The following is a 23,032-nucleotide window of genomic DNA, read 5'->3' on the forward strand; positions in this document are numbered from 1 at the left end:
TTTGTTTGATTATTCTCATTATGACTGGTTTATTTTAATCGAAATTTTATAGCCAAATATCGTTCGTACTCTTTCTTATCTTAATCGTTAACTGAAATTTAGGAACAAAAGCTCAAACGAAATACGACAATTATGCTGAAGTTTTTTTCTATGTGTATTTTTAGGTAATGAAAAAATAATTTTACTGAGAAAATATAATGGTTTGATCGCTCGAAGAAAAAGGTAAAAGAAACCCATAATTGACTATCTTCATGGTTCAAACGAAGCTACCCTCTGTGTATGATGAGGTTTTCACTCTTTCGCCCATGCCTCTGCAAGCAGCTTGTTTAAGCACCATCACAAGTGAACTGCCCAAATTGACTTCCACTGAGGTCGTCTTCCCGCCAAAAGACAATTTATCACCTTCTAAAGACCTCTACAAAACAAATAAACGCTTTGTACAAAATATACGAATCCCAGACAAAATGGCTGAAAAGATTTTGGAAGATTTATCAAATAAGGGGCAAATCTCGAATAGTACTCTAACACTCTTTTCAAACAAAGCTAAATATAATTTGAAGTCGTTGAAACTTCCAAACATTGATATGACGTCATCTGGTAAAGAATTAATGGCATATCGGTATTATCATTTTCGTGAACTTATTCTGGGCTGTAATACTGCCATCAATCGGTGGAGTATGAGAAAACTCATTGATTCGTTCACAGGGAGCCGGTATTCATTAACTATCTTGAAACTGGACTTATATCCTGCGGTGAACATAACAGCTGGTACTACTTTTGATTTTTTTGTTCAGTTCCCAAATTTGAAAAGTCTTGAATATAACACACCGATTCTCGGTAACCGGCAAACGTTTACCAATGTGAATTGGAATGCTTTAATGACTCGTTGCTCCAGTTTGAAAATGCTTCATATAAACGTGAATGGGTCATCCAAAGCTGTTGAACTTGATTCCGAATTATTCTTAAAAGGACCACAATTGGAAAGTCTGAGATTGTTTTCGGTATTAAAATCTGAGATTGCAATAAAATCGTATAGCTGCGTACAATATTTCTTAGAGCTTCAAAATCTAAGAGAACTTGATTTATCAATCGATTTAGATCCTCCGGATGCGAATCTATTGAATTTGAACCAATACGAACAGAATATTGAAAACCATACAGATATTCTTGCCAAGCACATGGATCAATTCTTAGAATTATCGGTGGGCAAACTACCACTATTGGAGAGTTTAGATGTATCTGGTATTTATAAAATCGAAGACGCGAATGTACAGAATTTTATAGAGACTCATAAGAATTTACGCTTTCTTGGTCTTTGTATGTTGCAATCGAAGTTTTGTATAAATGGCGATGCAGTGGCCTACTATCCACATTTAAAGGTATCTATTTTTTTCTATCAAACGAGAACAGCTGTACGGGCCATTTTACGTTCGAAATGAATCATTGATAATCAGAACTGATTGCGCTTTAGTAACGACTTCCGGTTTAGTGCGGTCGTTTAGCATAATTTACGGGAAAACAATAAGATCTAGCTGAAACTTTCTCCAGACCTTCTCTATAGGATGGTTATGCCTCAGGAAAAATTCCCCTAAAATCCCACTGGTGGAACATGCCTTTTTTGGGACATTTCTTTTTTCCCCAGGCAAAACCCTATGGGCGAAATTTTTTGAAAATTTCAAACCCATTTTCAGACATTATCAAGTATACCATTCGAAAGCTCTCGAAAAACTATATAGAAGACTTTTAAACGGGTATAGCCGATTTTATTACCTAACTCGAGATAATTCACGCAGAAGATGCTATTTATGGTCAATTTTGACCAAAGTGTGGCGAAAAGTGGAACTTGCGCATGAAATATCTCGAGTTAGGTAAGGAAATCAGCTATAACCGTTTAAAAGTCTTCTATATAGTTTTTCGAGAGCTTTCGAATGGTATACATGATATTGTCTGGAAATAAGTTTGAAATTTTCAAAAAATTTCGCCCTTAGGATTTTGCCTGGGGAAAATAGAAATGTCCCAAAAAAGGCATGTTCCACCAGTGGGATTTTAGGGGAATTTTTCCTGAGGTATAAGCATCCTATAGAGAAGGTCTGAAGAAAGTTTCAGCTAGATCTTATTTTTTTCCTACAAACAGCCTGTATTTTTGTAACACGACCACACTAGTTGGCTAGACGCAAAAATCTCCAAAAATTTTGGACCAATAGTAAGTTGTCATTAGCGCGCATTGGTCCTGATTACCCATTACCCTTTGCGACTTTGAAATGGCCTATGATGATCATGAGGCTTCACTTTTGTGGAAACCGTTGATGACTAGAGCTACCTCTGGCGATTAACTTAAGTTCCTAGCGGAGGGAGCGACTACATTAATGTTTAGCAGTGTTTTGTAGTATATGTTCAAAGTTTACTCTGTGTTTATGTTTCAATTTAGAAAAAAAGCAAATAAAACTAAAGCACAACGGGCCTTTCCAGAGAACTAGGGGATTACACTCGCAAAGAACCCTAAATGAGGGGAACGAAAAACTATTTATAGGGGATATAATAATTATGCTTTGGGTGAGCTAAAATCTCATAACTGAGAGGGGGCTTATTTATGCTTGCTATATCAATTTTATGATGGAGTTCTAGATTTCAAATACTCACTGCAAAAAGAGTAATTAGTTTTCATGTCGAATACTGAGAATACCCAGCAATTCTGGAATCTTTGGAGGGATATAAATTTCATGGGATGGCGCTATGTATATTTTGACAACCTCAGAACAAAATAAAGAGATATGACCCCATTTGAATCCAGAGTTTTAACAGGGTTTCAGCCCCAATATGTCTAAAGGGAGTTAGTTAAGGACATGAAATCACCAATTTGTTATGGTGACACTTTTTGGCTTGGGGTACCTAGTTGGTTTGAGAAGCTGTTTTCTTGTATATTTCAAATTGAATACTGCAAACTTTTCTTCATTTCAATTTTCAAAAAATCAAATATCTAAAATGTTTATATTTATCCGTGGCTGCTATTTTCATGAAAATATAAATAATACATGTTAAAATTAGCTGATGATTTTAGATTTCAGGTTGTTATTTGGAAGATCAGATCGTGACTTCTCTGTTGAAATATTCGAGACGAGCCACCTATATGAAAGAAGTGTTGAAAGGACTCTTCCAAATCACTGCTGGATGGACCGATGTTCGAAGGCCTTACATCTTGAAGGTATTTTATTATTTTGTTGTTATGTTTTATACCAAATCCATTCCTGCTAATTTGAATTTCTATTGTATGAATTACCACACACTAGTTAGCAGAATTAAGGCGTTTTAGGACACTAGAATTAATTCTCAGTCTCTATCAAGATGAAGTACCTTAACCTTTACCACGCCTTCTCTTTGGGAACTTCACCCCGTGCACGCCTTGTCTTTTTGGGAAAAATGACAGTTTTACGCTTTCCGTCATAACTTTTGATCTACTAAACCGATTCAAAAAAATAAGCCCATTCTGGAAAGCCCAACTATCCTGCTTTCTAAAAATGTTAAAATAAAGGATTTTCCTCTATCAATGGTGACACAGTAGTCTTCTGCCTTAGAGTTGAAAAAAATTCAAAACGCAATTTGTCATATTTTTCAAAATTTTAAGTTCCGATTAAAAAAAAAGTGGGGAGAACATTTGCGATACCATAATTTTCTGGCTCATTGTTTCCACCATTATAACTACAACTGCTAGCCAAAAAATCACAATCATACCTTTACTAGAAAAGGCAGAATTCATTTTTAGAAAACCTTGGTTTTCGAGAAAATTTCCACGTAAATCAGAGGCACGTAAGGCAGAGGCTCCTTGAGGTAATTTTTATGGGAAATATCACTAAAAACAGCTAAAAATGACTTTCCTATCATCAACCAGCATGAAAGCAATAGAAATAACATAGTATATACACTTTGAAACTCTTTGCAGCCTTATCAGAAGCCTTAACTTGGGTTTCGGTGACGGTCGATGACGGCCGACAAGCCTCCAGTCCTCACCCTTAATGTACCGTCATACTAAAGAATAAGGAGGCAGAAACTTACCTCAAACACTGACTAAACTACAAACAAGCAATACATAACATTTCCAACCAATAAAACAAACCATTTTCCACTAAATAAACATAAAAATTTAGTTACAGCAGTCAATAAGCTCATAATTTCCAAAAGAATATTTTGCCTGATTTTCCAGTTTGTTTTGACAGTTAAAATTGAAAGTAGGTGGTTTCAAACTATTGAAAATGGTTTGTTTACATTTTCTCTCCGTCATATAAGACATTTCCCGGGATTTAAAGGCGTCTTTAAGGCGGTAGGGCGGCTTTTCTTAACACCCCATGAAAAACGTATATTTACGGCCTCGGCTATATATTAGAACGTAAATTTACGGCCTCGGCGTGGTAAAGGTTAAGAATATTTTCTGTTTCTAAAAAATCTCTCCATTTTTTCAAAATATTCGATTTCCCTTTCGATTTCGAATCAATGAGAGTCATTGTAGGCCAAAAAAATAGCGAAAATGTCAAATTTTGGCCATTTTTCATTTTGTTGTACTCAATGATATATTTAAAAGAAACAGCAAAATATTCCTATTTCGTTGAAAATTGTATACTTTTAAGCCCCAAACATACCGTGAAAATCACATGCTGAAATCATATTCCGACCTGTGCCGACCAAATCGCGATTCTTTTCAGCGTGCAATTAACACAGAGAAAGTAACCTTGACGACAATCCAAGATCTTGGATTACGAAATCAGTAAATAGGATACCGTTCTGAGAAAAAAGGGCTTTATAATGTCAAAATCATGTTTATGTCACTACATTCAAATTTCCTACTTTCCCTTTTGCGGACACAAGTATTAGATATGTTTATTATCTCTCTTGTCATAAAGACGCGAGACGGGTGTTAAAAAAGCATCAAAAAGCATCAAAAGGATGCCCTTCTAAGGTATTTTGTTTCGCTATTCGTTATCAATGAAAATTGTCCGTTAATATCATCTCGATTTCATATTGTTGACTTCTGATCAAAGGTTCTCGTTCTCGAGTTTTATTTGTTATTTCAATCTATCGTATTACCCCCGTCACAGATTGTCACATCGATTACGCTTTCAAAAAAAAAACTTATTAAAGGAGCTGATGATAAGGATGTTGCTCTCTATATTTTAAACTTTTTTTGATTGTCATTGAGTGGTTATGCAGGGAGAGAATCAAGAAGAGAATCTTTACCGAGTGAACTTTCTACCAGCTTTGACAACGTCAATTGAAAGTTCCCAGGAGGACGATGATAAAAGGGCTGATTTGCCTACTACTATATCCAATGGCGGATTTTTAACACGAAAGAGACTATACACTTTCTGCTACTCTCCCTCAGACACGGGATATCTTGATAGCGAGCTGCCGTTCCACAAAGTGGTTGCGGTTATATTGGTTTGCTCAGTCGGCGAAGATGGCCAGACACTCAATCAAAATCATATCAAGCTTGTTGCGAAGAGAGGATGGGAAACAGACAATCATATGTTGTTTGATACCTCAACAGGACGTTGGTTCGTCGTTGCTTTTAAGACAGATCGACTACAAGTTTCTTTACCTGATAAAAGTGTAATTTACAGTGGTTTTATAGACTCAAGCCAACCTGACGGACATATCATTTACTGTGAAAAAGATTCACTTGAAAAGATAAAACTCAACTACCCATCCGGAAATCACTCGGATATAAATCCTCGCCGTTATTGCTGTTTAATCGGAAACATGTTATTGATTTTATCACAACCTGGGGTGGGCGATCGACTTATCGATTTAGTTCGGTTTGGTGATCAAGAAATGTATCGCTTTCAACGGATTCCTATACGTTGCCCTGTTTTGTACACTCAGCCTTCAATTTTCTTGGATACAAGTTCTTCGATTGTTTATATAACCAAGAATAGAGTACAGCGGAGAAAAAGATTACAGTCAGGCCAAGCTATATCGACTATGAGTCATGAATTAACAGCCGTTGATTTTTCTGGTGACGTCATTTTGGAAAGAGAATTTGTTGACCTTGGTGATGACTTCCAAATAAAAGACCTTTTTCACATCAGGAAATCATTTTTCCTGGCATTTTGTTCTTATTCCCATTCTAAGCGAAGGGTTTTGAAAATTTTCAATGCAAGACAATTAGGGATAAACATTTTGAAATCGGTTGAATTGTCAAATTTTAATTATTTGAGAACACGGAGAAGGTTCGAAAATCCGTTCCGGAAAGTGTATAATTTCAGCCAAGAATTAGCATGTACAATAGTTAAAGATACGGCTGTAAGCTACGGCGTTTGGTCGTATAATACAGTGACAGGAGAACAAAAGGTTTTATACAGCGGTTCCGAAAATGAACAAATTCATCATTTTGATTTGAATTGGGATTTGAGTGAAATTGCAGTTTGGACGTCTACCCCTGAAAGACAAAAGAAACACCTCAAAATTGTCAAACTTCCATCTCATGATATCACTTTGAAATATTTTGCAAGACTGGCTTGTTTGAAGTCCTTTGGGGAGGAATATTTAAACGAGCGACTTCCAGTCTGTTTACAAAGATATCTTGGAATTTTGAAAGAATGATTTATATATATATATATCCTTTCGATGCAAGTTTGTTAAATTCATTTTGTTAGTGTTGATTAATTAATTAATGAAAAATAATTTCGAAAACTAACCCTTTCCATCGAGTATACATCGATTCAGTGTATTTAACTAGAACTATGTAGTTTTATGACTATGATTTTCTACTTCGTTTCTTCCTTTTCATCACGGTTATTTCTAACTTTTCGGGAAAATCATCCTAAAATATTCTCACAGTACTATTAGTTAGGATCCAAATTCAACATAAATTTCCACTATATACGTACCTGAAGCATAAAATGGCATTTTTATGAAAATTTTAGGGAAAAAATGGGTGCTGGGTATGTGCGGTCGGGTTTTTCACCTTACAAAGTCTCTCTAAGGGTCGGAAAAATTACGATTTATAGGATTTTTTTTAATTTCGAGATTTCTTTATACAAATCGAAGAAAATTTCTCAAAAAAGTCTCTCTAAGGGTCACCTTTTTAGCAAAAATCAGTCTCTCTAAGGGCCAATTTTCGGAGGTCCCGTCCTCACATACCCCTCATTCGCCAACCCGTAAGTACCCCCCCCCCTGTACATTACCAAAGAAATGAAAAAAAACCATGGGCGGTAAAAATTAGACAAAACTGGTGAAATGCAGCTGCTTAGGTTTTGATCTTTGTTTCAAAAAGGCATAGTCTCAATCATATCGCAGCAACCTTTGAAAAAATTCTGTGACTGTCGTTTGTGTGTATGTCTGAAAACTTTGGAACCTCAAAAGTGGTTTGCACAATGGGCTGAGTAAGGAGTGGCATTTCTTTTGTTTCTCATAAATTTTGATTTTTGGGACCTGGGGTCGAGTTTTTCGCCAAAAAGGGGTTAAAACTTTGGGACAACCAAGAGACTTCAAAATAGTTGGATTTGGTTAAAATTTTGCACACTTCTTGTGACTTGGGTGAATATTCAAAAGGTGTTTTCTTTTCTTTTGGCGAGAACAATCCATCGGTCGTTGCCAAGTAATACAGAGTTTATGTATCGGAGGATATCGAGGGCGACGGTAAGTGAAAAGATACAAAACAAAGTCGATAGTTGATGTACGGCTCTATATCGCCTTTGCTCACCTAAACAGACGATGGTAATTTGGTGTTTTTATTTTATCGAGCAAAGTTTTTATCCGCGGTTATTTTGGAGACATGTCAACTTTGCTTTATACCGTCCCCCCTCGATTTACCTCGAATACCACAAATGCCACGGTGTCGTCAAATAATTCTCTCTTCATTGAATTTAGGTTGTGTTAGGTGTTATGGAGGAATTTCGAGGGAACATGCAGTTACAGATGGCTGCCACGTAAGTTCCAAACTTACCTCTCTTTCTTTGATTATTTGCAGAGAAGTTCGTGTATTGATCCGCTAACGATTCCAGTATGCAGTATACTTCAATAATTATTCTAAACATGAATAGACTTTCTTCGTGAATTTACGAACGAACGAACTAACGAACCAACCAACGGACGTACGAATGAATGAATGAATGAATGAATGAATGAATGAATGAATGAATGAATGAATGAATGAATGAATGAATGAATGAATGAATGAATGAATGAATGAATGAATGAATGAATGAATGAATGAATGAATGAATGAATGAATGAATGAATGAATGAATGAATGAATGAATGAATGAATGAACGAAAGAATGAATGAATGAACAAATGAATACCTTATTACTAGTCATTTTATTAACATAAAAACCCCCTTAATTAAAACCAACCGCTGTTTCCTTGAAAAAGCAGAAAAATTCGTGTTAATATTAGATCGTGCAAATTTCAAGGCCGTTAAATACTTGCCTAGTAATATTCGTGTAATAAGGTAAATTGACTTTTACTTCACTTCTTAGAGCTTGTGTTTTCCACTTGACGAAGGAACGAGACAACATCAAACACGAATTGAACGTCGAACTGTTGAGTGAAGTGGCAAGAGTGACGTCATTGATTCTTGTTATTCACGTTGGTAATCTTCAGGTACATTCTCAATTGATAGTGTACCAGTCGGCACAAAATATTATTGTAACGCCAAAATAACGCCCATTTAACGTTCAATAAACATTACAACATTGTGTCCGCTGGGTAGGGTTCAGAGCCATCTCAATCAATAGTTTGCTGATAGGAATGATGTAGTTGGTTACGTGAAGGGTGCCCTTGCTACCGATTTGATTTCCTTAAATTATTTTAAGCTTTGTACAATAATTTGTTTATTGCGGGGGAGTTGCCCCCCGTACTTGTCAAGTCCACACATCCCGACATTCTGCAACTCTAGTACCTCCGGGTGCGATGCCTTTGAGCTAACTTGCCATATTTTCAATATATTACATTTGACGCTTTGGTCCTTTTAGATGCTAGAAATCGAAAAAGAGGAGGAGTTCAATGTCGAATAGTAGAGCCTCTTCATTTGTACGTTTTCTCTATAAGAAAAGTTTTGAAGCCTTCGGATGTTCCTAACTTTTTGAGTTTTAAGCCTAGAAATGTTCTTAACATGTTCTTAATATCGAAACCTTATGTTCTTATACCTATTGTCTGGTCTTATATAAAAAGGTGTTTATGAGTTTCTTAAAGAAATTTGATGGGGAACTTTCAATTTATCGAATAATTGAACGTCAAAATTAGGGAGTGTCAACTGTAAAATAAACATTTTTGAATAACATATGAGTGAAGGTAGAGAGTCTATCAGCCGATTGGTAGTGTGAAGGTTTCGATCACAGACTTTCACTGCAATGTACTGTGTTCGAATCCCAAGCTCTTCCAGGCAGGGTGTTAGGGAAATATGGTGATAGACTCTCTACTTTCACTCATATATCATTCTCTCTCAATCCGGCTGATAGTCTAAGTATCGATTGACGTCAAATGAGCTTAGTAAAAGCTCAAATTACAGATGTAGAACGATAAACTCGGTTTACATTTTTGAATAACCTTTATAGTCATTTAATGACTATGGTCAAAATTATATTACAAAAATATCTACCCTACAAATGTTTTTTTAAATTTTGTTAGATGGTGAAGAATTGCTTGTTAATTATTTGCACTGATCGAATCTTACACAATGCAGTAAGTATCCTATCTTATTCCTGTTTTTTTTGTGCAATTATAAGGGATCCTATTTTGGCCAAAATTAAATATTTTACTCACTCGACAAAATAAATTCTCGCCAAGATTAAATAAAACGCATAAAAGCTGCTCCAAATAAAGAAAAAGTTGGATAATTTTAGCCTGTCATTCGCCTAAATTAATTATCGCCGAAGTTTTATCGTTTTACTCGGCTAGAAATATTGAATAACCTTCCATCAAGGAACTTGGTTTCAACCAAGAAGACAGACAAGATTAGACTATATTCCTGGCACTTTTATCATGCAAAACTTCAACATCTTATAATCGCTATATTTCTTTCTGTTACTAACAGAGATTTGACCGTGTTAACATGTCGCGCTTGTGTATGAATTGTATGTTGAACTATCCTGAAAGCGTGGATCGTCATGTCACTCGGATGGCTGTAGCTATCATTTCCATACTTGCCTGCAAAGTAAGAGCTTAAATTATCAATGAATTTCAATCTTGGACCCTTCAAACCGAAAGACGTACATCTTCGTTTAAAGTTAGCCAATATACCTAATCCCAGACTTGAGGCTTCAACTCCTGACCACTTGATATAAAAGGGCATACACCAAATGCCTTGAGAAAAAGTATAAAAATACCTTTCTAATGGTACTTAAACCATTGTCTAAACCTCAAGTTACAAGCTTTTATGCTAGTTTGAAGGTTTGAATTTCACCAAAAAAAGTTTCACATTTTTTTCGAAAAATGTTGTGCACTGGAAAGGTTTAGAAGGTTAAAACAGTAGGCAATTAGGTAAAACTCTAAACCTTGTCTTGCATCGTATACATACGGCTGTCAGATGTAAAATGTACGTTCAGAATAGCTCTATGTAAGAGTTTAATGAGATTTGCTCCTTTCTTGTAGATTTCTTCGTTAGAAACTGCGAAACTCATGAATGACAAAGAAATGAAGGTTGGTTAAACTCTTACTTTCATTTCCGAGGAAAATAGTCTTGATATGAGTAGAGAGTGAATATTTTTACTTTTGAAATTAGCAAATTCTAAGAGTTTTATACATTATTTCGATTAGGTCAACTAAAGTCCACGCAATAGCTCACGGTTAGCCGGCTAGGTTATCTCTGAACTACATATATCAGAGGTTGTAATTATGTGTATTATATTTTAGCAGAACTCGCAAATGATTTCTCTACTAAGAATTTCAAGACGATAATGTAACAATCCTTTTTGTTTTTGTTATTTCAGCTTCTTCTTGGAATTGTGGAACAAAGATTAGCTGCCGACACCGTAAAGGACATTTGATATTTACATTTATTGACACTGTGATACTACTCTCTTCGTTAGAGTGATTTTAGAACTCATACTATTGTTTTCTGAAACTCAGGCAAGTTAAAGCCTGTGCAAAAATTTGATGACACGATTATTCCAGTTGTTCCGTTCCACCCATTATTTGGCAAATTTTCTTATCGCATTTCACTTTCATTACTTGTGTTTCACTTCAGTCATTTTTGAAAATTGAGGGAAAACACTTTTGCCGACGTCAGCTTGAAATTAAAATGTTCATTTCTCCAGGAATATCTATTAACAATAACTGAAATTTTGCATGGAGATAGAGCAAGAGATACTTCTTCATCGATTTTAATAACTCATTATTTCACATCTTTTTCTCAGGTTGATGGAACTTTGAAGTTTGATTTGAGTGCGTTGTGGAATCTAACAGGTATGTATTTGGGAGTTCAATTAGTCTCATTCATTTGGAGTTACCATAAGCTATTAATAATATTATTAAAGCAGCCAGGGCCATTTTAAAGTGTCCGAAATGACTTTTCAGGTCTAACGTGGGTACTGACCACTTTATCTGGAATCCAATATAGGAATTTTCTTCTGACAAGCTAAAGATCTAAAGGATCAGGGAAATTTTCATCGTCTGAGGGTTTGGATTATGGACTTTAGCCATACTGCGTCAACGACTTTTCAGCGGGAGGCTTGAGGGTCACTTTTCCCAAAAAAGACCTTCTCAACATAGGTGGTACAAATTTTTTCTGGAATAGCCCATTTTAAAGGTATTTTTAGTGGTTTGAGATGCGGCACATCAAAGGCCGACTATCGTTTCCTTTCGATGGAAATTTCCCCTGTTCCTTAAGAGCTTTAGCGTGGGCGGCCGATAATCCGGCATACGAATGGGCTTTTCCAGGATATCCAGGGGGTTGAGCATGCTTATGAGAGTGGATATCCATGGGGGTCTTTACTTATAAAGTAGGATATCCAGGGGGTTCGATACTTCGAAAAATTAATATCCTCAACAGTGGGGGTAAAAAAATTTTTCTGGAAGAGCCCAATATCAGATAAACTGATCGCTATAAAGAAAGGTTAAACGCTACCGTGTGTCATCTTTCGTTGCAGATGAATCGCCTGACTCTTGTAAACTGTTCGTCGATTTGTGTGGACATACAATTTATCTCAGCTTGTTAGAGGTAAGAATATTATATCATGGTTATTAAAAGTGATTTTCAGGAATTCATCAAGATTTTCTCATTGGTATTTGAGGTTTTGTTTATTTTGAATTCAATGTTTTCTGTCGATCAGCCAGGTAGGTCTTTAAAATTAACACTTTGCTTCTGATGAAAATAATACTTTTTTACTGTTTTTTACTGTTATTGTTGCTATGCTTGCAAATCCACTACTCTTTTAATTTCAGAAATTCACTAATAACGTGCACGTTGAAACGAAAGTTCTTGGCTTGTTGGTAAGTGATTTTCTTTAAACTTTTCATGACAATCATCAATCCCGGTCATCGATTCACGCTGTCTTATATATATATGAAGTGCAATTAGCATACTGCAGCGATTCTAAAAAATAGGCATCAAAATTACTGTTTTTCCGAGCTTTAATCCCATTATCCTTTGTATTAAAATTGCTTTTGCAAATCAATTACACTTATTGACAATACAAAAGTAATAACTTTCACGCATTTCGAATTAAGATGAAAAGGATTGAAGGATTGAATTTCGGTCAAATGTTAAAAGTAATAATTATGACGTTTGCATAGCGATGTGCTATATGGTCTAAACATTGTATCAATCTGATATTACATGTTCATCGTTTTCCAGAACAACATAGCAGAAGTGAAAGGTTTACAGAAAGTGATGTTACGGAATAGACCACTGATGGAGCGAGTCAGGTGAGAAAATACCGCTTTTTCAGAATATTTTTGAAAATACAGCACTCATAAACTTTTAAATCTAAGAACTTCATCAAAAACCTCGAACGTTTTTAAAGGGCTCCATTAGAATATTTTCGAAAATACAGTACGCATACACTTTCAAATTTGATAACTTCATCAAAAGACTTGTATGTTTTAAAGACCTCAGTTAACTACGAAGTATACACACCGCAAGCATAATACTGAATGTTTACTTCAATTAATATTTTAGAACACTGGTGAAAAGTGAAGAGGTTCAAGTCAGTTATTTTGCGTGTGGTATTATCGCTAACTTGGCACTAGGTTGGGATCGGATCAAGAAGATGGAATTGACCACTCAAGATAAAAAAGTTATGTTAGCAGAACTGGTATGCTTATCTTCTTTACTTCATGAGGAACCTCTGTACAAAATTTCAGAGCTTTATCACAATTTGAAGTATACATGTGATAATCCTCTCCATTTTCCACTATTGGCTTGGCTGGACCTAATTTTCTTATAAAAGGAGCACTTTTTTCTTGACTTTTCTCATAACAAGCTTTACCTTTGAATGTTCTGCTGTCCCCTGAAACATTACGTCATTTAACAAGTCAACTCTTCGGAGCTGCTAAAGTGGATTAATTTATTGTTATTTCGTTTCGCAGGAAGAGGCTATTGAAAGATGGGGACGCTTACAGAATGAAATCGTTACATATAGGTAAGCACTGTTGTAAAATACAAGATGATCAACACAACACAATATTTATTAAAAAGGGGCTCTTCCAGAAAATGTTCGTATGAGGATGGAGGATATTGTGTCCGGGGGGTGGTGAACAATGTTTGCCTTGTCCAACTTGCTCTGTTTAGGGGTAATTTTGCTCTGTTTCAGGATAATTTTGAATGTCCAGAGGGTCAATTGATGCTTGTCCGGGGGGTTAGACCTGCTATCCGGGAGGTCAAAAGTCATAATGTCCGGGGAGTAAATCTCCAAAAGATCCTCCACCCCCCCCCCCATATTCAAATTTTTTCTGGAAAGTTTCTGGAATAAGGCCAAGCTGTTGTTTTAATTCTCTGATGGTTTCCTTATTTACCAATGAGAGAGGGTTATTAAGGTTATTTAGAGGTCAATTTAAACTTGTATATTTATCGGCAATTTTTGTTTAATTCAGGTCTTTCAAGCCATTTTACGAACTGTTGAGTTGTGAGAGAAACCCTCAAATACAAAAGTGGGCTGTATGGGCAATCCACCATGTTTGCACCTTATGTTGTAAGTAAACGTGTTGTTTGTTGCCTTACTTTACTTACGGAACCGAAACGCAATATAACGTTTGCGTTATCTTTTTGTTTTATATTTTCTCTTTTTCTCTATTCTCTTTCATAGCTTTCACTGTAAAGCTCGAACTTTTCTCCAATTACCGAAATGACATAAAGACGAACCAAGTCTGATATTTTCTGGAATTTAAAATCAATTTTTGGAAACCTTTTAGCCTCATTTTAACCTCTTAAAACTACTATTATTTTCCAGCTAATCTATACAAGAACCTTATGGACGTTGAAACATTGAATCTTCTCAAAAGAGTATATCGTCAACGTGAACCAACCGACGAATTGCGTAATCGTATCCTAGAAATCTACCAATCACTTGACAGAACGCACATGTTTGATGAGATTCCTGGTGAGATCGCCAGAGATGTTTTAGGTAGTGCATGCGCACAACATTCGATTGAGATGGAAAGTGATTCGTCCGAAGATGAGAAGAACGATGATGAAGAAATGGTCATTGAGAAAGATTTATCCTGAATCTCTTGGTAATCTTTTAGATGGGAAACCTATAGTAAAGTATCGAAAGAGGCGTAATTTGCTGGTATTTTTAAACGAGCAAGGGAAATGAGATCACAATGCAGAAGTTATTCAGGATCATATTTCATCAGCTCCGGAGTCTGAAGGTTTCTCCAAGCATGGTTGATAAAATCATTGTGATCATCTGGCACATTAGCGTTTAGTGGTCACAAACAGATTGCTTTCAAGTTACAAGTGACAGTGTTTTTACCCTAAAGCAAAGAGTGTGGACCAACATGAAATTATTTTGATTGTGATTTTCAACGAGTTCACTGCTGTTCAGCGTTATACTGGCCTTTATATACCCTGGACCAAGTTTCACAATCCCGGCCAAGCAAAATCTTTAATCGGAGTTTTTTGAAAAGTGGTACCCTAATGGCGGCACTACTCAATAGCGGTGTAAATGCATCGAGAGCGCTAGATCTACTTTCCCTCGAAAACATTTGATGATGTAGCGCCGTTAGACGTTAATTTTTAACACTGCAATGGCTTCTTTACGGGTACCAATTCAAAAGAATTTTCGATCAAAGATGGCGGATATGGCTTGGTCCACAAGGTCAATGTTTGTAATAGAAACCTCACATGCATGGTATGGCTCTTCATCATGGTGGCTACTTTCATTATTGATGTTGGTTCAACAAAACTCCTAGTTTAACACTAACTCCACTCCTTCCATAATATTTGTTGATAAATTTGTTAAGGAGTTCAGGAAGTGACGCATGTACATTACGGGAATGTTTTACGTGAAGGAGTTTATTTTTATTATACTTATTATACTTTCATGGATAAATGTTCAATTAATATAAACCCCATCCTCTCATTTTCCTACTTCACGCACGAGGACCTTCGTTCGGTGTACCAGAAAGTTTTTCATTATGGATGTTAAAATGGAAATTACTCAACCTTCTCCCAAACTCGAATCCAGTCCCTCAGTTCGTTTTTCAATAATTCTGATAGCGCTCACGAAAGATTGTATTACGTCCATCAGTAATATAAAATATGGTGCAAGTGGCTCTGGGTACCAAACTGACCTTCTTCCTCAATTCTTTGATTTATTAATGTTGTAATAAGAGAGTGTGAACCTTAGCCAATTCCTTGTCGTAAAATTTTATTGTTTTTGAATCATATTTTTTATAAGATAATATATTTGGATTACCCTAGATGCAATCTCTGTATTACTTTTTTGTACTTATAATTTTGTTGTAGTTTAAACCACTGTATATAAATAACTTGTAATGTTTTTCGTCTCAATTTCCCCTACTCTTTTGACTTTGACTGGAAAGTTTTTAAATTTCATTAAGGTGGCACTGCAAGTTGGCCTGTTCCCTGGACTGAAGTTCGATATCATCATGAAATTTTCTATGTTACAGTATTTTGATAATTTTGTTTTCAATTTTGTTTTTCTTTCAGAGCTAGATAAAAAACATCAAGAAATTTCCGATACAGGTGGAAAATCATGAATTCATCCATCAAAGAACTTTTTATTTGGTCATTAAACAACGGAGTTCAGATACGAGGTTTAACAATCAAAGATTTCCCTCTATCAGGGCGTGGAGTCATGACGACGCGCCATATAAATAAAAATGATCTAATCATCAAAATTGCAAGACGCTTTTTAATCACTTTTGATACAGTATTGACATCAATGAAATGGTGCATCCGAGATGAATCGAACCATGGTTTAACAGCCAAAGATTTATTTCTATTTTTCATCTTAGTGGAAAAATGGAAAGGAAAAGCTTCTAAATTTCGTATTTACATTGAAAGTATCCCTGAGACATACACTACGCCATCATGCATACCTGAATCTAAGGCTTCTCTTCTACCAGACTTTGTGAGTTTAGAAAGGAACAAACAACGAGCAAAGATCGCAGGACATTTTAAACGACTGACACATTTTTTAACCGCCTATCAAAGTAAAATGAAAGAAAAGAGACTTAATTTTGATGATGTGATGTGGGCCTGGAATGTTGTGAACACTCGTTCAGTGTATCTGAACCCACGTAACTTAACCTGTTCACTGGATGCATTTACGAAGTTATCGGAAGTTGATTTTGCATTGGCACCGCTTCTTGATATGTTGAATCATGAGAGTGGAGCTCAGGTTAGTTATCATTAGATTAGTTTGACATAGTTAGAGAATTCTTTTTTTTTTGTTCCACCCAATACGTCAATTTTTCTATTGTTTAAGTGACGTATTGGGTGGAAAATTTTAAAAATTCTCAGAAGACTCTCCAGTGGTGCATATCACGAATACATTTTGTACGTCAAACTATCTAAATATTATGATACTATGGTATGTTAGATTAAAAGACCCTTATAGTCACGTGATCGACGTGGGTGATAGATAACCGGGAAGAAACTGATATGGTCTCCTCTGCGTTTCAAGAGAAAAAATGAAATTAAATTTTATTTGATAATTTAAGTCTTTTCTAGTCAAACCAACGAACATAACTTCTGATAAGTTTTTTTTGATTTTGAACGATGAAGAAGAAGATTCTCTCTCCTTTTACCAATGGAAATAAACCAGCCGAGGCTGGAAGGTCAGCCAATAGAGCTTAGCTAGATAGCTTTAATAAGTGGGGTAACAGATGTAAGAGATGTACTGAAACAGAGTGAGACTAAAAATGTTGAATAATGTACAAAATGTGAAACATTTGATAACTTGATTTAAAATTATTTAAAACAAGCCTGAGAGCTCTTCCAACCCCCCCCCCCACGAGAAGATCAAAGTATACTTCTCTTTAGCATTGTAGCACTGTTTCTACGACATCAAACAATTAAGCTATAGTTCATTACTATAAAATAAAAGAGAAACATAGTGTAATTAAACTTTTTGTTAATTTCATTCCAGTCAGTTATGATACATTTTTTCTGTTGGATGTAGACAATATCCATTTGAAAAAATTTTCTTCTGGGCCAGATTATTCTCAAAAAAAAAGTGAAGACAAAAAACAAAATTTTGTTCATCCTTGACGTTTCGATACTTCTTGTATCATGATCACAAGCAAATGTTAGCTTACAAGCAAAAACGTGTTAATAAATCAAAATTTCAAAATCACATCTAGCAATTATAGGTCATAAAATTTACATAATTGAACGCATACATATACTTATTCAAAAAAGCTCTAGAGGATAAGAAGATACCGTTTTATTTAAATCAGGTTTCAAATCCCTAATGATTAAAGATTCTTTTATATAAAGCTCTTCATCAGTTTTTCCTTTCTCGTAAACTTTCATGTTCTCTAGGGACACGTCGTGCCCAGTTCTAAAAAGATGTCTCGTTACAGCAGTTGGTCTTTCAATATTTCGATGCTCCTTGTACCGTGTCGCAATATGTCGTTTTGTTTTCCCAATATAGTATGACTCGCAATCTGTACAGTGCACTCCGTACACAACAAATGAACGTAACCTTAGAGGTATTTTATCTTTGAAAGTAAACAGATTTGAGAGTCGAAACGTAGTGCGGAAAACGATCTTTAGGTCAACTTGTGGGTAGGTCTCAGCTAATAACGAAATTAACTGCTTATGAAGAACATCAGATAATTTACCATGAAAAGGTAAATACAGTTTCACTTCTTTCTTTGCAACAGTGGCGACACTTTCATTTTCATCACTAGTATTATTAATATCCATATCTGACCAAAGTGTTATCTAGAAATAAATTAGAAAATTGCCAAAACGTCAGAACCAAAATAAAGATATCCATCAAATATATACATAGAAACTGTACTTTTTGCTTTACTTGAAAAAACTCCAATAACATTTTAAACTAACAAGCTACAAACTTTAAGTCACAAAGCGCAAACTCCAGAAAAACACAATTTGCATCAAAATCTTTGCAAAACGTAGTTCATATTTATAACATTTCAACAGGAACTGTATTTTGGTAGACTTGGTCAAATTACAGAAACCATTTGTCAGTTGTCTGCAAGGCCAATGAGGTACATAAAAACTGACTGCTATTCAGTCAAAGCCAAAATTTGGCAAGGTTAGAAAAACATAATTTACATCCAGTCTTCGTAAATAAATTTTGTAGTTTAGTACCGTCAAGTTACACAACATGCACACAACCATCTTGAAGACTTTGCTGGTCGCAAATGATAATCGAAAGCAAAACTTAAAATTCATAACTATGCAGGGAAGCTCATTTTTCCCTCATTTTGCTTTAAACTCCCTTTTGATTGGTCTATGAATTTGGGCGATCGCTTTACCCCCTTGACGGAATAAACACACAACCATAATAAATAAATTCAACAGGGCAGCGGAGTAGCAATTAATTTTAACTGGGAGTCCTCTCTTCTGTGCCAAGCACTGGCAGTGTTTTTTAAACTTTAAAACAATGTTAAATGAAGACCAGATGGATCTGCTTGTTATGACTGTGCAAGTTGTGACGAGAGTGTGCATGTTGTGTAACTTGACGGTATAATTCATTAAATTCTAGAAAACATTTTTCATAACTTTCTGCAGTCCGCTTTCTGCAAGTCTGATAAGAGATATGTATAAACTGTTATCGCCATTCATTCCATTCCATCATTCAGTCAAAACGTGCGCCAAGGTTAGAAAAGGTTAGAAAAACACAATCTGCGTCCGGAACTGCGTGAAAAATAGTTTGATCAATTTCAACAAGAACTGTATATATTAATATCAATATAATTGATCTAATTCCAAAGACCATTTGTCATAATTTTGCAAGTCCAATAATAGGAGATGTGATGTCATCATTTGGTTCCCGTCATCTGACCGACCCTGATTTACGGTCAGCAGGTAGAGTTGGAGAGTCGGAAAGCTTTTCCGCTGCTTTGCTGGATTTCCACTGTCAACCTCTGCACACTCTGTGTTTACAAGTTTTCAAATCGACATAGCAAGCCGCATGCTAATGGAGAGTAAGTTTAGTAGTTTCTTAATTTCTTAATTCGGATCAGTCCACACGGATTCCCTTTCAACAAGATGTAGCTGCTTCTTAACAGAAAAATATTTTCGACCAAACGACCCCCACTTTTTAAAGTAGAAATGACGGGAACGAAACAATTTTTTACGATTCGCCTAATCAAACACGTCCAAACCAAAAAAGCACGATTGCATCCAGTCTTTATCAAATTTAGACAATAGCTGTACTTTTGTAAACTTTATCAAATTCCAATAACATTATAACACCATCAATCTCACCTAGAGGCAAACAAGAAAAATATGTTTTTATTGCAAAAACTAATAAAAAGCAGCAATAAAAAGTATCAGAAAATTCAACATAAACAAAAACTTGAGCAAACGGCTTTAAACCTTCAAAAGATGTAGAAAAAGAATCCCCTTGATGAAAATCATGTGTTTGATTTGCCGAGTTAAAAAAATAAATGACAGAAATTGAAGCTTGCAACAGATTTACACTGGAAATACTTTGGTACAACACTGACTTATCACATCTGACTTTTCGCTTGAGCTGCCATCTTCCTCTTGAAATACAACATTATGATCTGTAAAAACAACGCACGCTAAAAGTACCCAAAAAGTTAACCTGATCGGAAGAAAGTTTAGAAATCAAAGTGAGATCGGGAAATCGGATTTTTTTTTTGCCGTCTTATAATGATGGAAAATTTTACCTATTTGAATGCTCAGCTTCGGCTGACCAATTAAGATCAATTCTTGAAAACGTTAAATAGCACTCAACCGGTACAAACATTGGATAGATAATACTGACTGGCCAAATGTTCTTTTTAATATATTACATTTCGTTTTCAGGTGGAAGCAAAATTTAACACCAAATCAAACCATTACGAAATTCGAACGTTCGATAGTTACGAACCGAAAGAACAAGTTTTTATCAATTACGGTAGTCATGGTAACCGAATGCTTTTTTTCGAATACGGGTTTATTTTACCGAACAATATTCATGCGGTATGTCCTATATCAAGACATCTCTTTTTGATACATTTTCCAATGAATAGTCAATGTCAAGATTCAGAACTTTTGAAAATTGGTATTTCTCTTGAGAAAATGAACTGCACGCGTGAAGGTTATTTTAATTGGGCTTTCATAAACGCCGCTCATATATTATTCGAACAACATTCGCCAGATATAAGGAAACTACCCAGCCAATGTGTGGGAGGTCGTTGTAAAGTTTATGAGCGAGTTTTAAATCTCATCCATGATTTAGAGAAATTTTACGATAACCATTTGAGCAAACTACGAAATGAACAAAATGGTGCTTTGAGACAAGTGTTTTATCTACTGGAAAACGAACGCAATATTTTGTACTTGGCAAAAGAAAAGTGGACAACCGATTGTCAAATTATGCTGAGTTGAGATTTCTTGCTACGAAAACTCCAGAATGGGAAATGAAGTCACTTATTTCCCATTCTGGACACGTGACCCGTGTGTTTTTCAACAAAAAAATTTTAAATGAGGGGTAAAGTTAACGCTTCACTTTTTCTTGCTTGAGAAAGGTTGAAAATTCATCTCTAGTCCCTTCGCCCCACTCAATGGTTTGAACCTTCTTAAGAAAAACTTAAGGTAAACTCAGAATTTTCGTTTGAGTCGTGAAGGTTTCAGAGGTTTTAAAAACTTGTGTCTCGCTCTGGGAACAACGTTTTTGAATAAAAGGAATCAAGTTTTGATCCGCAATAAACTTACCATAAATAATGAAGTTTTTTTTAATACTAATTCTATTCGGCTCAAACTTTGTCGTGACAAGCTGTATAAGGACTTTCTCCCTCTGGCTTTACTACTACTCTCAGAAATAAGACTATATTTGTGGATACTAAAAGCGTTCTCCTTCAAATAAAATAAACAGGGGGGACCTAATTACCAGGGGGGTTGGGAAATGGACTTTTAAAAACCCTAAAAAGGGTCTAAATAAATTTAGGCTTTTCAGAGTAAAACAAGAAACTTTCCTTTTGGGAGCTGGGAATTTTTTCAAAAATTAATAAATGGGGGGGGGGGGAGTCCTAATAACGTCCGGGGGGGTTGGAAAAAAATCGAAAAATTAACAAGCGGGGGGGGGGGCGTTTATTTGGCACCTAAGAGTAGATATAATTACCAGTATCGTCAAAATGTGAAACAAAGACAATTATTAACAAATTTTTATATTTCACTTTAAATTTTTATCGTTAGGAAATCAAAATCTTTATATTGTATATTCATAGCATTTTTACAAAAGATAAAATAAATATATATTATACAGGATATGAGAAATTGTATTCTACTGTTGAAAAAATGCAACTATCAGTTTCATTAATTTATCACCTTCATCAAGCTGCAGTGTAGCTCTAGCCTTATCTGCTTCTTCTTTAGTTAAATTTTTATTTTCAACGCGTGTCAGGAGCCTTGCCAACATTCGTTCTTGGATGAGTTCAGGATGACCCTGCATTGTTAATATGTTTTCTCCGTACATTAGAATTTCATCGGGGCATTCTTCACAACCTCCCAGAACACGAGCACTTTCTGGTGTCTCGATGACCTGATCATAATGCGACTGCATAATATGAAAATAAGTTGGATTAAGCGAGGCATTTTTGTAAAAACACATTTCAGCAAATTCTGGACTCACTTCAACGCGATCGCATCCCCAAATAAAACGCTTGGAAGGATTAAGCCCAACTTTTCCACCAAAAGCTCGAGCGGTCATTTGATGACCAAAGCAAATGCCAAATAATTTAATATCGCCTTTCTCTTTAATCTGGCGAATGAAATTTTCCAGCTTATTCATCCATTCAAGACCCTCATTCACGTTGTAATGTGCCCCAGTGATAATATAGCCTGGATGCTTGCCGACTGTTTCTGGGAACGAGTTCTTGCAAACATAATATGGTTTTAATTGAATCACATCACCAGATATATCTTTGAAACGTTTGACCAGGTTATTGAAAATTCTTTCGGGACCTCCAGTTGAAGGATCATCTTCGGTGACCAAAACTCCTAACGACATTCGTGTTGCATCGATTACCATTCTCTGAAAAATGATTTTCCGCGTGGTAGTGTTGTATGTTGTAAAAAAAATATTTGACGTCACAAACTAGTTAAACGTCAATTTAGAATAGAAGTCTCCTCTTTGGTACCGAAAGATTTTTCCCGAAAATAACACAATTAATCTTTTTATCTGCGGATAGATGAATATCTCTTTATAAATAGCGAGGTTAAGCAAGTGTTTATTTAGACCGTTCAATGCGATATCGTAGGCCTGTACATAAGATTTCACTTGGATGGTTTGCTTTGGTAAGTCATGGAGGTAAAAAAGATAGATGGAGAGTCAATGCCTTTTGTTCTATTCTGATTTATCATCGGAAGCAAACAGCTGTCTGGTTGCTTTGGGAATAAGATGATATTTTGGGTATACTCGTGGGA

The 23,032-nt window shown here is 35.6% G+C and overlaps 3 protein-coding genes across 3 annotated transcripts; 2 read left to right on the forward strand and 1 right to left on the reverse strand.

The window, feature by feature from the left end:
- Positions 1-167: 167 nt before the first annotated feature.
- Positions 168-14,937, forward strand: LOC136821843 (protein zyg-11 homolog). Its single transcript, XM_067078070.1, has 16 exons — positions 168-1,379; positions 3,059-3,202; positions 7,861-7,919; positions 8,472-8,595; positions 9,622-9,675; positions 10,028-10,147; positions 10,585-10,632; positions 10,923-10,964; positions 11,349-11,397; positions 12,081-12,151; positions 12,376-12,423; positions 12,788-12,858; positions 13,112-13,247; positions 13,522-13,574; positions 14,026-14,123; positions 14,382-14,937. Exons 1-16 carry the CDS (start codon positions 252-254, stop codon positions 14,654-14,656), a joined length of 2,520 nt encoding a protein of 839 aa, XP_066934171.1. The 5' UTR covers positions 168-251; the 3' UTR covers positions 14,657-14,937.
- A 1,162-nt stretch (positions 14,938-16,099) lies between these two features.
- On the forward strand, positions 16,100-21,071 carry LOC136821846 (SET domain-containing protein 4-like). The gene is made up of 2 exons (XM_067078085.1): positions 16,100-16,799; positions 20,432-21,071. Exons 1-2 carry the CDS (start codon positions 16,152-16,154, stop codon positions 20,993-20,995), a joined length of 1,212 nt encoding a protein of 403 aa, XP_066934186.1. The 5' UTR covers positions 16,100-16,151; the 3' UTR covers positions 20,996-21,071.
- Positions 21,072-21,890: 819 nt separating this feature from the next.
- LOC136821562 (uncharacterized) lies at positions 21,891-22,637 on the reverse strand. Its single transcript, XM_067077790.1, has one exon. It carries the CDS (start codon positions 22,635-22,637, stop codon positions 21,891-21,893), a length of 747 nt encoding a protein of 248 aa, XP_066933891.1.
- Between the last annotated feature and the right edge of the window lie 395 nt (positions 22,638-23,032).

Source organism: Clytia hemisphaerica, unplaced genomic scaffold (genome assembly GCF_902728285.1).
Source record: "Clytia hemisphaerica strain Z4C2 unplaced genomic scaffold, Clytia hemisphaerica genome assembly, whole genome shotgun sequence".
In the NCBI taxonomy this organism is placed as follows: Eukaryota; Metazoa; Cnidaria; class Hydrozoa; order Leptothecata; family Clytiidae; genus Clytia; species Clytia hemisphaerica.